The 16663-nt window shown below is 42.7% G+C and overlaps 1 protein-coding gene across 4 annotated transcripts in view; it reads left to right on the top strand.

The window, feature by feature from the left end:
- Positions 1 to 16663, top strand: part of TRIM2 (tripartite motif containing 2) — a 191314-nt gene that overhangs the window by 68089 nt on the left and 106562 nt on the right. Inside the window, exon 1 of one of the 4 annotated variants that reach the window (XM_017654530.3) lies at positions 2046 to 2193. The exons of 2 other annotated variants lie outside the window; for them this stretch is intronic. In XM_017654530.3, coding sequence (XP_017510019.2) covers positions 2164 to 2193 — 30 coding nt within the window. In that variant the 5' untranslated portion in view covers positions 2046 to 2163. Of the gene's footprint in view, positions 1 to 2045; positions 2194 to 16663 lie in introns of those variants that run through there. One more of the 4 variants, XM_017654529.3, reaches the window with a different exon arrangement.

Genomic DNA, 16663 nt, shown 5'->3' with positions numbered 1-16663 from the left:
GTTCTGTCTCCATGGATTTATCTATTCTGGATATTTCATATAAATGTAATCATATACTATATCACCTTTTATGTCTGGCTTAGGATAGTTTTTTAGTTTCACCCATGTTGTAGTATATATCAGTTCCTTTTTATGGATGAATATTATTCCATTGTATGGATACACCACAATTTCTTTATCCATTAATCTGCTGATGGACATTTAGGTTGTTTCCACCTTTTGTCTATAGTGACTAATGCTGTTATGAACATGAGTGTACATGTATTGGTTTTTGGTTCTTTGGGGTATATACCTAGGAGTAGAATTGCTGGGTGATATGCTAATTCTATGTTTGACTTTTTGAAGAAATGCAGAACTGTTTTCCACAGCAGTTGAACCACTTTGCCACATACAAGGGTTCCAGTTTCTCCTCATCCTCCTCAACACTTTTTATTTTGCTTTTATTTTGGTTTAATAAAGCTGCCCTAGTGGTTGTGAAGTGGTGCCTTATTGTGTTTTGATTTGCATTTCCCTAATGACTGATGACATTGAGCACCTTTTCATTTGTTTGTTGGCCATTTGTACATCATTATCAGAGAACTGTCTATTCCAGACTTTTGCCCATCTTTTCACTTCCTTGATAATGTCTTTTGATGCACAAAAGTTTTTAATTTTGATGAAGTCCAATTTATCTTTGTGGTTATTGTTCATGCTTTTAGTGTTCTGAAGCTTTTCTCAGGATAGGATTTTAATGCTTTGAAGGAAAACTAAACCTTTTCCAGAAAGTAACCCCTACTGTAAAATCAAGAGCCATGCAAGTACTGATGTAACATTTTCTTCAGAACCACTAGAATAGAAGGGCCAGAAGCAGGCACATCCACTCTTTGGAGGAGCTACCAGTAGAATTTTTAATACAAATGAAACATCAGTGGCAGAATCATAAGCATTTTTAAGCTAACAGATTAAAACACAGTGTCTTTGTGTTATTTTTTCATAATTCAAGTCAGAAATAAATACAAAATGTAACATTTTATAATCACAATCATTTTATTTTATAATCAGAGTCCATTACTACTTTAGAATCAAAATATAAGCTTGTTTCAGAGTTTGTGGAAAATCAGTATATATTCCAACGTATTTTTGTCTCTCTGCCACCTAATTTTGATGGCTACTATTCCTCCCTTTATAAACAATAGGACTATTTCAAATGGTAATGACTGTACTTTTCTCAAAGTTTATATGCCTATAATTTATTCAATGCCACAAATCAACCAAATAGCTCTTAACTTTATTTTTACATCAGTGTATTATTTAGAAGCCATAGAAGGAAAAAAAAGCCACAGTTTATTTTCTGGTTTTTGGTTATTATCATGGGGTATTGAAAGGTTAAGCTAGCATAGTAGCTTCAAAAGCAAATTTTAGTTAAGTTCAGGATGGAGAAAAAAGCCACAGCTGAGCTGCCTTCTTCCAAATGCACAGAACTAACTTCTGCTTTGTTTATATCAAGTGAGCATTTTAAAAAATGATGTGAGCCACTTCTACAGTATTTGAGGATTAAAATAAGCCCATTTCTCTGGGTTCTGATGACAGGCCAATCAAATTAAGCATTTTCTCTGTAGATGTAGTGAGTGCTTCTCATCAGGTAACTATATTCAACAAGTCAGCATGTCATAAAAGTTTTCCTTTGGACTTTGTTCTTTGATTGAAAAATTCTTATCTACTTCAATAAATGCATGCATTGACTCCGGAGTATGGGAGATGGCTAATGCAACACAAATGTCTGTGGCTTTCAAAATATAGATCATTACATGTGAAGCACACAAACACGTGCTTGAAATGGGCCTTCTGCAAGCCGTGATTAAACTGTTCAGCCTCGACCCCTTTCATGCCCCTGGGCTGTAAAGATGAGGACCCCCGCCCTTCCTGTTAGGCTCACTCTCTGTCTCCCCTGCTTCAGAATGAAACACAATATCTTAAGTTAACAGAGCCCAGAGAGCTGATCATTGGCTCCCATTGTCCCCTGATACTGCAGCCCCGCCCCTTTGGCTTGTGCTGACAAGCCTGTTTATATTTTTGTAAGGGCCACCCTTTAACTCAGCAGCCTAATGACTATAATGGGCCCAATTGTCTGTGGGCTGCAGAGAGCTGATTCTCCACGTCCGAGGAGGCTGGGGCCCATCTCTGATGCACAGGAATGGCCGTTATGGATCACGGGTAAGGATGATTCTGAGCGTGTGATGATGCTTTTTCCGGGTTAATCCTGGGCACTGTTTGGGAGAAACGAGTTGTGACTGAGTTGCTAGCTTTTTCCTGGTTTTAATTTTTTGCCTGTGAAAGACGGAAGGAGAAGATCGATTATCTGGGATTTGCTAACAAAGCTCATAGTGATCCCTGTCAACCCAGGCAAGAAAGGAGCCGGGAAGCAAAAAACTGGGGAGAGAAGCAAGTGGTTTGACACCAAAGCATGGAAGAAGCAAAGCCTACAGCTACTGCAGTGATGTGCACCTCAGAGGCTGTTGTCTGTTCCTGTGTAACATGTTCATAGTCAGGAGAGTAGCCCTGCTACTGTGGGGTTTCTGTAAACCAGCTGTTAGCCCATGTAACTCAGTCGACCCTGTCTGAAAGGGTCTAATAGCTCCTAGTATTTTCAAAGGGCAAACCATAGTAGTCTTGTATGTCATAAGCAGTTCTATTTAGACATGTGGGAACTTTTTAGAGCTGGCAAGCTGTAAAGTTTTATTGCTCCATAAAAGTGCTCAAAGGGTACTGGCCGTGTGCAGTGGGGTTTAGGAATGAAACAACAGCCCCAGGCAATCAGAGCATTTGTCCTTTACTACCGGAGGGAGAAGTTAGTGGAGCCAGAGATGCCCTGTGAGCTGGGGGTGAAACCTGAAATGGGCTGAGCCAGCCCACCTGGGCTTCTGTCTGGTTTCTGGCGTGTGAAAGAGGGCAGAAAACTGCAGGTGCTGGTCTTTGGTGATTGATTTCATCATTTTGGAGACCCGTTTTGTGCTATGACCCCTTTCATAGCCCAGAGGGGCACATGAGGTAAGGGGGGTGCTATATTTCGGACCACAAGGCAGGGATGGGGGAAAGAATATCTAGATCTCTTGGTATTGCTTTGGGAATTCCTGCCTCCTGCTGGACAGAAAATCACTATGGCAGCTTTGATCAGAGAAACGTCCTTTCTTTTTGATGAGTTTCATGGTGGGAAGTCAGTGAACTCATAGGGACAATAGCCTGAAAAACTGAAGAGGTGGTGTTTGATTGTTAAATGAAGTTAAAAGTGAATCATGGGACTTTAATACCTCTAGCGCTTTATAAATATCCCCACCTCTTCAATCCCTAGAGTTTGTATTTATTATCTGGATATGCCACATTTAAAGCAAACACCTCTCAGGGGCTCCTGGAGGAATTCAGTCAGATACAAAGGTTATTTTTTAAATGAATTTGACCCAAAGCAATTTGAATGTTTCAGCTTAGTATATGCAAACACCAGGCAGTTTCTAAGTGGGGCCAAGGTCTCCCTGAGTGGCCCAAGAACCTGGGAAAGTGGGGGGAGTTGCTCCATGGAGTGGTCTTGTAAAGGGACAAACTTTTGATGGCTGGTGGTGCCCCAGGTGGGGTGGAGGCCCAGCAGGGAAAGGACAGGTGTATATCATCCTGCCCTCCCACCTGGGGCCTCACAAAGCCTGGCTTCTTCAGATCAATCAGCACATTCTCACATTCCCACCCGACAAGCACCCCCAGCTGATGCAAGACAGCAAGCTGGCAAGATGAAAACAGAGAGGAGCCTGGTGAGAGAACGGGGTGAATTCCAGGAGACACCACGAGGCACTAAGGCAGCCCTCGCCTGGCTTCTTTTATCAGAATGGTGGGCCTGCCAGGCTCCTGGAATTTCAGACAGAGAATTTACATAAACAAATGCTAAAATATGGGATTTCCAATTACAAGTAAAATTCTTTCAGAGCTTTTAAATACTGAGGACTGTTCTCATGGGCTTATGAAACCAAGAACAAGCATGTACGGGTGAAACAGTATGACAATAACAAAAACTGAAATAATAGCTATCATGTATTGAGCACTTACTATGTGCCAGGCCTTTAGATGTATTACCTCACTCAGTCCCCACTAACCCCTTAAAAGTAAGTACAGTTATTGTCCTCATTTTATCAGAGAAGGGAACTTGGGCACAGAGAGGTTAAGTAATGTGTACAAAGTCACAGCGCTGGTAAGTGACCTGCAATGTGAGTCATTAGGAAGGTATACGGTGTATAACCTTGGGCTATGAAGTGAGGATTTCTTATGGGATATAGCTGGCATTTGTATTCGTAGCTTTTCAAGATCCATCCAGTCCCTGCCGCCAAAATGTGGCCTCCTGCAGTAAGTTAATTGGCAATGGGAAGGAAAGTCTAGAACAACTTCTCCTAAATAGGAGAGAGTGTTGAAGCATAACGGCTTTGCCCCAGTGAACAGAACACCAGGAAGGGCCGGCTGAGGGGAGGCATCTGGGGCCTGGCCCTGCCACATGGGTGGGCCTACGCTGTATGGGGTGTGGTGCCCTAAGAGGGACGGAACACGGAGGCAGCAACTGAAGGACATGGGTTAAAAGAAAGACCACTGACTCAGGTAAAGGTGCTTCAAGCTTCGCCTTTGCTGTTACCTGTATAGTGTAGGGGAAGGTGCCTGTCCACCCTTAGCCTCAGCTTCCTCAGCTAGATGATACGGACAGGATCTATTTCCCTGGACCATTTGGTGACCAACTGTAATGGGGAAAAGCTTTTGCACAATGCTCAGCACACAGCGAATAGTAAATGTGAATTCTTTTATTATAGTCCAGCACTCCACAACAGTCCTGAGTACTGACCAAATTTGCTGAAAGTCTCTCTGGCTTCCCTGTGGTCTAAAGAAAGGAAATGGTGAGAAAATGCAGAGCAGCAGAATGAACACCAAGCTTGTGTTCTAGTCTGCACTCCACCACCGGCTAGCACAGGGCTGTGGATAAGTGCAGCCCCTCTGGGCCACGGGTTTCTGACCTGTCCATGAGGCAACCTCTTCAAGATATATTGGAGCTTCTAGTCTATGACTCTAGATCTGACAGAATCTCCCTCACAGGGACGCAGAAGCAAAAATTAAACATGGTTTGAAATCACCCTTGAGTTCATTGTTGATTATGCTTATCCATGTTGAAGTTTCATCCAAGATTAATAGATGGGCCTGAAACACTCTTCTGGAATCTCCTAGTTTGAGAGTGTGGTTTGAAAAATATGCTTCTTATTTTCTCAGGAGGTAACACATTTAAATCTGTTAATTTATACAATAGGAAAGTACCCATTTCTTAGATGCTCCTTTGGAAGTTTGAAGATAGTTGGAAAATGAATTAAATAGACACTATTTTCTGCAGGCAAAAAATCCAAAAGGAATTTATGGGAGCAGCTGGAAAGTAGCGGTTCTCAGTCACCTGGGACCCACTGCTGTGGGTGGTCACAGGCACTAGCCTCACAGTTTCTTACTCATTCTCTCTGCCCACCTTCAGGCTGCTCTGAGACCCACAATGCAGTTGTGCAATGAAGGCAGCTCTTGTGGTGCCAAACACTCACAGAAGAGGTGCTCAGGGGCTCTCACATCCAGGGACCTGCAGGGTCAGGAACTCAGATGGCCTCACATTCATTCCTTTCTCTCCTGCTGCTCTCTTTCTCTTCTTCCCTTCCCAGATCAAACATTAACTGATCACAAGTTGGCGTGAGCACCTCCCTAGGGATATGCAGCTCAAAGCCAGAGCACTGACCCTAGAGGGACTCGGTCTGTTGGAGAGTTCCACCAGGGCAGAGTTATGACGGGTGTATGAACAAGGTGCTGTAGGAGTACAGGAGAGGGCACCTTTAGCCTGACTTGGGACATCCGGGAAAGCTTTGTGGAGTGAGGCATAATTACTAGAAGGGAGTACTGAAGATTGAGGAGAAATGGGTCAAAGGTAGATGGAGGGAAGAGTGGCTTGTGCTAGCAGTTTCTGCTTCGGTTGGTCAGCAGGGGGGTCTTGTGGACATCCGTGTACCAGGGTTGGAAACCACTGAGTCAAGGGGCTCAGCATGTGCAAAGGTCCAGAGGCAGAAGACAACATTGAGGGAACAGTTAGTGGCTTGGTGTGGCTGAAAACTAGTGTGTGAGTGGTTGAGTGACCCTGGATGAGATGCGACTGCAGAAAAGGAAGCCAAAGAAAATTGTTCCATAAACATGAGGCGAATATGGCAAGATTTTGACGGTTGTTTAATCTGAGTGCTGAATATTTAGGGGTCCATTGTACAGCTTTATGTACTCTCTTGGGTTTGTTTAAAATTTTCATAATAAATTTTATGAAATGTAGAAAATCCCATAGATGCATCAAGACTGGAACAGTTCAAACAGGGCTGAACTTGAATCTCAAGTCTGCTGTCTTCTAGTGACTATGAGAGACTTTGGGCAAGTTACTTAACCTCTCCAGTTCTCGCTTTCCTCATTTGAAAATATGGATAATAATATCTACCTTACTGGGCTATTATGAGAATTAAAGGGGGTCATGGAGATGACCCTTCGTGGTACTTGGCATGGAGTCATTTCTTTTCCCTGCCAGATGGACCATCCCATGCATTCTGACTGTGGTTTCTAGATGACACTCTAGAGGGTGCCCAGCAGAGATCATTTAAAAGCCCTGTAAGTCACAGAAGCATGGACCTGCAGGGGGACGTCTGGAGCTGGTGAAGGCATAGAAAGCCTGGGGACCTTGGCTCTCGCAAGGCCACCCTAACAGAGCAATGAGACTCTAATTTCAGTCATAATCCTTTGCATTTCATATATTTTCTGTCTCCTTATATGTTCAAATGGGGCACATTCATAGCATCACCCACACTTAATAAGCATTCTATTTTGTTATCATATTAAAGGGACCCATCAAAAAAACGGAGGGTGAATCCAGAACATAGACCAGGATCGCACACTTTGGGGAACCCCTGGGAGCCGTTTAGACACGCATCATCTCACCTTACGCGTACCTGGCGGTAACCCTACCCCTTATCACACCTGCCGTCCCATTCAGCCTTTCAAGGAGAGCACTTCCTGGTATGTAGGGCTTTAACTACCAGGTGTGTTTGCCTATACTCAGCCTGAGCTTTCTAGTGCCACACCTGACAAGCTGACACTGAGGGAACAGTAACACTTCACATTTTGCAGCTGTTGCGCAAATGGAACTTGAGTGAAATTCCTCAGTGGACTCTAGAAACCACAAAGAGTCAAAGTACTGACCTCTGACTTTACAAACATCAGATATGCTTCTTGATACCAGTCTCTGGAACTAACTAGGAAAATGCTATCTTTTCCTTAAGGTGTATGTAGGAGGAAGACATGTAAATCTGTAGCACCCTTAAAAAGCCTCAGTATAAACCTGGACAGGGCAGGCAGTTTCCAATGTATTTTCTTTGAAGTGTGAAGGAGCTGAATATATTCTAACTGATATGGCACCATGGACCTTCCAGGCACCGAGTTCTCTCTGGCTGTTTCCTGTTTCAGACTTCTCCACTCTTTCCAGAAGGCTAAAACACAGAATTTGGAGCTGTAAACTGACCTCAGAACCATGCACCACACAAAGAGTACTCTGTGTTTTCCAAGATACTTTCAAATCCATGTATTTCCCAGGATATTCCTAGGTGCAACACTGGGTGGCTTAATTTTAAACACATGATTTTTAAGCAAAATGTTGCTGAGGATCCTCTATCTGCTGCAAAACTCCTGTGAAATCTGCAAGGCTGGCTCCTCCAGGGGCCCTCAAATGCTTCCTAGGCAATGGTACAATAATTGCATTTCCAGAAATGCTCAGGAGAACCAAATCTCTTTGATACATCACTGCCCTACAGGTTCTTCCACTGGGGACCAGGGGACAAGAACTAGGGCTCTTGGGATATTGGACTCTTGACCTGTGCTCCTCACGAGATGACTCTAGTTTCTTAAGAGCATTTTTATCAATAACAACAACAAAACCCCAGCAACATCAGTGATTTTTTAGCAATGTGGCTGCTTTCCATATGCCCTTGGCAAGGATAGCTATTGTGTCTTTCAGATACTAAGTGTGGTCTGGGCACATCGTGGGCACAGCATAAAAATTAATGCTGGTCCATTACAAAAAGCAAATGGAAAGACCCCTATAAGGTAACAGTAACCCTCAAGTCCCAGAAGCCTTGTTGGAACTGTGACAAGGGAAGATAGAGGCAAGGCCTGGAAAAAGCAGCTCCCATCCCACACTCAACACGTGTGATGAACGGAGGGCACTGTTGTTTGAGCTGTCACTGGAGGGCTTGGAGGGAGCGGTGGTGGCTGCCCAGCCTCCCCCACTGCTGTCCGGGAGTATTCAGGGGACGCGGCCTCCGGGTGAGGCTTCCCTTTGCTCACAGGCCTTGCTGAGCAGGGCTTTGCAGCTGCTATCTGCTCACAGACCTGGTGGTGGCTCAGGCCTCTGGCGTGGTTTTTGAGGAGCAGGCTCCTCATGGGATTGGAGCTGCTAGTGAAGGGACCTGAGTTCTTGGTGGAATAGGACTGGGTGGAAGAAGGGCTTGGTGACCACTGCTCCTTGTCCTTTCCAGGAACTGGGGTTACTGGGTCGGAGAAACCTCTCAATACTGTCTGTGTGAATCCCCAAGGCTGGTTGCCAACCTGCTCCTTTAGAACTCCAGCCACTCTACCTTGTGTCCACAGCTGTACCCAGAGCTTTAGGATGGGGGGCAGGGGTCACCTCAGAACAACAGCCAAGTCTTTCTGTGGAAGCTGTTGCTGTGCATCTCCTGCCCAAGTGGATGCAAATCTGTCTCCTCCATCCCCTGTCCTCTTGTCTCTGAAAAGCCCAAAGTGAGCAGGGGAGGGGGCAGAGGGCAGGAAGAAGTAAAGAGGTGGGGAATTGGAGATTGGGAAAAGCATTTCAGCTTTTTCTCTGGCCAAGACTTGTTTGCTGCTGTGGTGGGAGTTTTGTGTGGGGACCTTTCTTTTCTCCTTTTAATCAAAGCAATGCATTCCGGTGCTGTGAGTTGAATGACTTTCCAGGTCCTTTAGCATCCAGGCCTAGGCTCGTATCTGAAATTCCTTCTGTTAATTCCAAGGAAAAATCAGATTTGATCCATTCTCCTTCTCCTTCCAGGGCTTGTACTTCCTCAGTCATTGACGGGGAAGCTTTGTGCGAGTGATATCACCAGGCAATCAGGCTACAACACTTAGAATGAAGAGACTAACACTGATTGAGTACCAACTGTATGCCAGAGGCAGTTCTAAGAGCTTTATGAATACAAGCCAATTAACACTCCAAGGTAGTACTATTATTCTCTATTTGCAGATGAGGAAACCGAGGCTCAGAGAGTTAAGAAAGGGTCCAAGGTTGCACAGCTGGTCAGGGCCAGGCTTGCATTCAGGCTCCATAGCCTGCATTTTTAACCAGTATGCATTACTCCAAGGGGTGTATTATGTTCTTTTGTATGGATGCACGAGAGTTATGTGTTCCTTCCCTTATATCTGGTTATTTAATTTCTTTTAAAAATTTTCCCTATTATTTTTGTAATGGTAGCTAATAATTATTAACCTCTTTTGAATTGCTCACTGTATGAAAGGGACTGTTTTGAGTTCTTTACACATCTTAACTAATTTAATCTTTGTAACAACATTATTATTATCATTTAATAGATGAGGAAACTGAGGCATAGAGCAGTTGGTTAAATATTTTGTCCTAGGTTGCACAGTTAGGAAGTGGCAGCTATCTGAGAGCTGCTGCTCTTATGATGCTGTCTGGACCAATATCCCTGGTCATAGTTCTGATAGTGCTTCAAAAAAGATTTTTAAACTAGGCATAAAATGTAAGTATTTTTAAGGTTCTGGATACATATAAAAAATTACTTTTCAATAACAGTCGGGTTATACCAATATGTGTTTCCATGCGCACTATGCAATTGGTTAAAGAATTGAAAAGTTACATAAGCCCTTGGACACCTCCGGCCCCTGGGCAATGTGCCCATAAACCTTTTTAACTTTTGTGGGCTGACCTGGGCACTTAGTACCATTAATAATTTTTTTTAATGAAAAAATATACCTAGCTCAAAACTGCATTTGGGAAGGTGGCCCCTGGAGTGCTGGTAATCTTCTATGTCTTGATCTGGATGGTGTTTACCCTGTTGTGGTTCCTTTGTAATAATTCAGTGAGCTATTGTCTTAGGACTTGTGTATGTTTCTGTTTGTAATTTATAATTATTAAAAGTTTATTTAAAAGTATATGCCAAAGACATATATTTTGGATGGTAGGCACAGAGTATACTGAAATCTACTATAAAGAATAGGAAAATGATCATTGTTACCATGTTTTCACCTCATGCTGGATGAGAGGAGATTTTGAAAGCAACATTTCATGGTTCCTTTTTTTTAAAAAATGAGACCTTTATTAACAGGTGCTTGCTGTTTGTTGACTCTTTTTGGAAAAAGAATCAAGTTGTAAACTTTTATTACAAATTAAAAATGAGGTTCTTAAAAATCTCAACCTGACCATATATGAAGCAGTTTAAACCTATAAACTGTAAAAACATTACAGGCTTTAAAAAACAAAACAAAACACATTTTTCATTACCAAAAAGAGACATCCTTTGGTAAAAATAATAAAAGCCCCACACTGCATAGATAACGCAGATACTTCTGGTTATCTGGTCAATAGGCAAAAAGCAAGCACTTAAGGTCTTCAGCTCCGATCTTCTGTTCATTTCTTGCTGCTGGAATTCCGTATTCATTTCTTCTTGTTGGACAGCTAAAACGGCAGACGGTAGGATGGAGGCCGGCACTGCGGAGCCCCGCCCGGCTGGGCCTCCGCAGCGGAGAACTCTGAGCTGGGGGGTCGGCTGCTTTCGTCTTTGCCATCCTGGGCTTTCGGGTTTTCCGGTCCTCCGCGTTGGTGACTGAGGTTGAGGTGGTACCTGCCTTGAGGTGACTGCTGACCTGGGGTCTCGTCTTGACTTTTCTCATCCTTTGCACTGCCGTCCTCTCCAGGCTGTTTGGCCAGGAGGACCCCTGCGGAATCGTGGTCTGTACGCCCCGACGTATTCTGTCCCCCCTGGTCGGCCCGCTCTCCTGCAGCCTGGATGTCAGCACTCTCCATCACTCCCGCCGGCACAGGAGGGCTGGAGTCTGGGGGCGCGCCCGCAGGGTCTCCGCACGTGGGAGGCTGGGCGGCCTCGCCTGCGGTGGGACCGAGCCGTGGGGCCTGGACCCCGGGAGCGCTCTCGGACCCCTCATTCTTCCCCCACACTCGCTATTCTGGTCATTCTGCTGGCGACTGTGTGGAGACCCTCTGGACGTGGAGGGTGTCTATAAGGCTTACAGCCCGCGACGTATTCACCGCCTGGCACCGGAGCTGCCCCAGGGCCTGTGCATGTGCTGCCTCTGTCCCCTTTTCTCCTTCAGCTCCACAGCCTCCCCATCTGCCACCCTATGGCTGCACAAGCACATCTTCCTTTGCGTCACTCCTGTTGATGGAACCATATCTGTTTCTTACTCTGAATCCTTCTACTGCTCCCCAAACCTTCCTTGCGATGAGTTTCTCGGCCTGCCGGCAGGCGCCCCAGACATAAGGCCACTGCCCCGATGCTGGGCCGGGTGTCTGCCGCGCTGCGGGCAGGGCGGCTGGTGGTTGCGGGGTGGCGACCGGGGCGGGCGGGAGGCGACAGCTGCGGCTCCTCCCGGTGGGATGGTCAACTAGGCCGGCAGGGCAGTGGGGCTGCTCAGGGCTCTCGGGGGGGGGCGCCCTCTGCACCCACTACCCATCGAATTCATGGTTCCTTTTTTTCTTCATTTCTAATACAAGAACTGAAAAGACATTAAGTCACAGTAGTCCTAAGAAGTACAATTCTAAAAAAACCCTTTGCCTGTTTTTGTTTTCATTCGTACAAAAACATGACACATACTTAAAATATGCAAAGTAACGATGAGAAAATATTTGGCAAGGACTTGAGAACAATGATTAAGACCCCAGAGAGAGTTGTTCTTTCTGTCTTGGCTTTCTAATGTAGTCTTCCTTGGTATTTAGTTTTGAAGTCATGTATGGTTCTGTGTTATGGCCTGATGCCTCTTTTGAGTAATGTCCCCAGAGAGTCAGGAACATCTTTTCCTGGCTAATGGATGAGCCCAAGAAGAATACATCATTTCAAGAAAACAACGTAAGAAAGTATGCACTTACTCTAATGGAAGCAGTAGCAATTTCCTTGTCAATTTCCCAGTTGTTTTGAGATACTATGTTAGTGCTCATTTCCCTCTGTTGATTTTAAATTTGATCTAATAATTGTTTATCCCCATTCAGTTTCTTAGTCCCTGGACTCCAGTTGTCATTTTTATCAGTTTTCATTCCTCTGCCACAGGGGACTTAAGCAGCTGCAGAATAAGAGAGTATCTTGTGCCTTTTATGATGAAACCAAAGGAGGCATGCTTCCCAATTATTCCTTTGTTTCTATCCCCAAGTGTTCTCACTATGAGATTCTGTGAGGTCTTTGAGTTATTAATATTCCTTTGTTTAGACTAATTTTCTTCCATTTCTTCCTGACATCTTACCATTACTTTTGTGTTATCAGGTCAGGCTACCATAATGCCACAGCCCCAGTGGTTTAAACAATGGAAATTAATTTTCTCACAATTCTGGAGGCTGGAAGTCCAAGATCAAGGTGCCTCCATGGTCAAGCTTTGGTGGGGAATTCTTCCTGGTTTGCAGACGGCAGCCTTCTCACTGTATCCTCACATGCCCTTTTTACTGTGCATATAAGTGGACAGAGAGAAAGAGCTTTGGTGTCCCTTCTTCTTCTTATAAGGACACTATTCCTATTGGATTAGGGCCCCATCCTTATGACCTCATTTAACCTTAAGTACTTCCCTGAAGTCCCTATCCCCAAATACCCCTACATGGGTATTAGGGCTTTAACATATAAACTTGAAGGAGGACACACAGTTTGGTCCATAACATTAACCACAGTCAATACAATTAAAATTAAGTTTTGTTTTCCCTTCCAAAGTAGCTGGGTTTTTGTCTCCTAGTGTTTCTATTAAATGACATTTAATATTTTAATTTGTAAAACATTTTTTGGTTTCTGATAACTGTATCATGGGAATTTAGTCATGAAGAAGACATAGATTCTACTCATGTAGACTCCTCAAGGAGTAATAAAGTAATAAAAGAGACAATTGCCTGCACAAATAACCAGAGAATCTGGGAGATTGGAAGTACCGTAAGTGAAATACAGTGTGCTCTGGGATTCAGAGGAAGAGATTATCTTCATCCAAGGGCTGTCATTTGAGCTTTGTAATCAGGGACAGGCAAGATTTGGTCTGGGGAAAATACAGGTCAGGTCAGGCTCAGCAGGAGTAGATACCATGAAAGCAGGAAAGTGCAATTCAGTTGAAACCTAGGGAATCAACAGAGGAACACTGGAATTTGATCTTAGGTCACAGGAGATAGTTAGGGTCTAAGATCAGCACTTTAAGGGGGTCACAGTGACTAAGTTGCCCCTTGACAATCTAGACATATCACCTTTCAATAATTCTGAAGCCTCCAGTTTTCCCTACATTGTTGTAACAACTCAGATGTATAGAGTTGGCTGTGTTTAGATACCGTATCATGAAAGAGAGAGAAAGTGAGAAGGAGACAGACAGACAGACAAGGTGGGAAGGAGGGAAAGGGAGGAGGAATGAATATGTGAGAATGTGTCTTTAAAAAATAAGACCACACTTACCGTGGCAGATGCACATACACTGATCACCACGGGAGAACCAAGACTGAGAGAACTGGAGATTCTTTCCAAATTCCCCAGGAAAAATAGTCAAAGAATATGAAATGGCAACTTAAGGGAAATATTAATGGAAATGATCATACTTAAAATGTACATCCCTAGTGATCAAATACATAGAAAACTTAAAAACAGTGATTTACTATTTTTTCCTCATTGGATTAGCAAATATTTTTAAATAATACTATTGGTGAGCTGTATATGTCAATCTTATACTTTGCTAATGGGAATGTAAATTGGTACAACTTTTCGTGAAAGGAATTGTGCAGTGTTTTGCTCTCTTAAATGTTAATACATCTTGATTTGATATTCCACTTACAGGATTCCATCCTGAAAATACAGAGGTGTGGATAGAGATTTGTGTTAAGCCATTTAATTGAAGTTTTATTTATAATAATTGGAATTTTAGAAACAACCTATAAGTGAACACTATGAAATTGGTTGCAGGAATGATATATCAATTAATGGAAATATTCTCTCAGCATTTAAAAATGTATTTTCAAATAATTTTACTGATATGAGTATTATATGATGTTTTCAAAAAGCAGTTTCCAAAATTATGTGTATAGTAAAAATATGCATGAGGAAAAAATAAAGACAATAAATGGTAATGTCATTTATTCATTTATTCATATTACAAATAGTCATTAAACATGTATGTCTAGCAATGTATCTGTAGGTAGTTGGTCTGTAGAAGGTTTCTATCTTATTCTTTATGCTTTGCTGGGTTTTCAAATTTTTCTAGGGCATTTAGTTGGTTTTCTTCTAAAATATGCATCTTAATAAGTCCATTTCATTTCGTAGGGCCCAAGCCCACCCTTACCTAAAGAGTTTCTGTTTACCCTATTTGGAAGTGATATCTCACTTTTCTGTGACTCTTTCAAATCCAACTTACCGTATATTGTCTTGAATTGTAGCCACTCTTGTGACTTTCTTCCCGTTCAGTTGGAGAGCTACTGGAGAACAGGAATTATAGATTAGAGATCTAAGTTTCTAAGCAAAAGTGTAGCTCTCCTTCTCCACCTTTTCTATAAAGCCTTTTCTACCACTTGAAAAAGCAGGTGATTTTGTCTTCCCTTGATCCTCAAAGCAGTTTTTTTATGCCTTTTTTATTGAGGGTCAATTCTGCTTTGGGTTTTAGCTAATTGTATTTGTCTTGACCCCCCTATTCATCAGCCAACTCCTTATCATAGGAAACAAATCTTGTTCTGCTTTGTGCCCAAAGAGTGACCTGTGTGGTACTTGGAAAAAGTGTGTGCTCAGTAAACATCGGTTAGAATTATGACCGCATGAACTCAGCTCTTCCCAGCTACTACAGACAGATGCCTTTCAGTAAGTCACCCATCTGAAGAGTTTAAGGTTGCTGTACAGGAGCAAGGAAGTGGACTAAGAAAGTCTACGAAGACCAAGCAACCCAGAGCATTGAGCGGTGGAAGTCACGAAGCCTGACCCACCAGGAAAGTCTGCCAGGAAATGTATTCATCTTAGATTCGTGCTGCCCAAAATAATACTCTTTAGTTCCTCTCTGGGTCCTGAGAACATTATCCGTGAAGCTCTACTTTCTTTCCCTATCTCAAAAACTTAATTAATTAATTCCTCCAAAAAATTCCACTCATAGACTGAACACCATAGATTTGCCCTATAACCCAATTTCAGTCTCTAATCCTCCAAATGTGGCCACTGTGAGAAAAGTTTAAAGTCAAGAACTTCATAAATATTATTTTAGGATAGAAAAATAGCATTAAGGAGATAAGGCAGAAGATTCATTTGTTGGGCTCCAAGTTTTTGCTTGGAGGTAATCCAGAAATTAAACAGGACGCTGATCTCATTCATAAGACCCCATGTGGTCATGGCAAAATAACAGAGGAAAGGAAGGAGTGGAGTGGGAAGAGTCTGGTGAGGAGGGGTCATTGCACATGACTGCCAGGTTTCTGCATCAGGACTGGACAGAAGTGGGAAATAAATGGGAGGGCTGCTGGTAACTGTGTTCATAATCGTGTCAGTGGTGGCCCGCTGATGCTGTGGGTTTGTGCCCAGCATACATAAGGTGTGGATGGGATCAGACAGGACAGGAAAAGCTTTAGGAAAAAAAGATTCTAAGGCAATATTGGATGGAAGATGTGATGTGAGACAGGTTATTATAGAAAAAAGAAAGAAAAGGAATGTATTTAACAGAATACAGTACATCTGTCAGTGTTCTTAGTTACTGACAACAGAAACTATTCTAGTTAGTTTGAGCATTAAAGAAATTCACTGAAGAATTTCAGGACACCATCAAGAAAGTGAAAGGACAATCTGCAGATTGAGAGAAAATATTTTCACATCATATCTGATACGAAACATACCCAGAATTTAAAAATTCAACAGTAAAAGATAAATTTAAAGAGACAATCAGAAATGGGCAAAGAATGATGGGTGTCAGCAGTGTGTGAATGTACTTGATGCCACTGGACTTAACACCGCGCTAAAATGTTAAATTTTTTGTTATGTGTATTTAACCACAAGTTTTAATAATTAATTTTTTAAATGGGCAAAGGATTTCAATAGACATTTCTTCAGAGAAGATATGCAAATGACCAATGAGCATTTGAAGAGATACTCAACATTATTAGGCATTAGGGAAATGGAAATCAAAATCACAATGAAATACTACTTCACACCCACTAGGAAATTGGAACCCACATACATTGCTAGTTGTAGTGTAAAATGATGTAACTGCTTTGGAGGATTGTCTGGCAGTTCCTCAAAATGTTAAACATAGGATCACCATTGATGCAACAATTTCACTCCTAGGTATATACCCAAGACAAATGAAAATACATGTCCACACAAAAAATTGTACAGAAATGTTCATCGCAGTCTTATTC

The sequence above is a fragment of the Manis javanica genome, chromosome 3, assembly GCF_040802235.1.
Source record: "Manis javanica isolate MJ-LG chromosome 3, MJ_LKY, whole genome shotgun sequence".
NCBI classification, from domain to species: Eukaryota; Metazoa; Chordata; class Mammalia; order Pholidota; family Manidae; genus Manis; species Manis javanica.
This window is presented reverse-complemented; position numbering and strand designations above follow the sequence as displayed.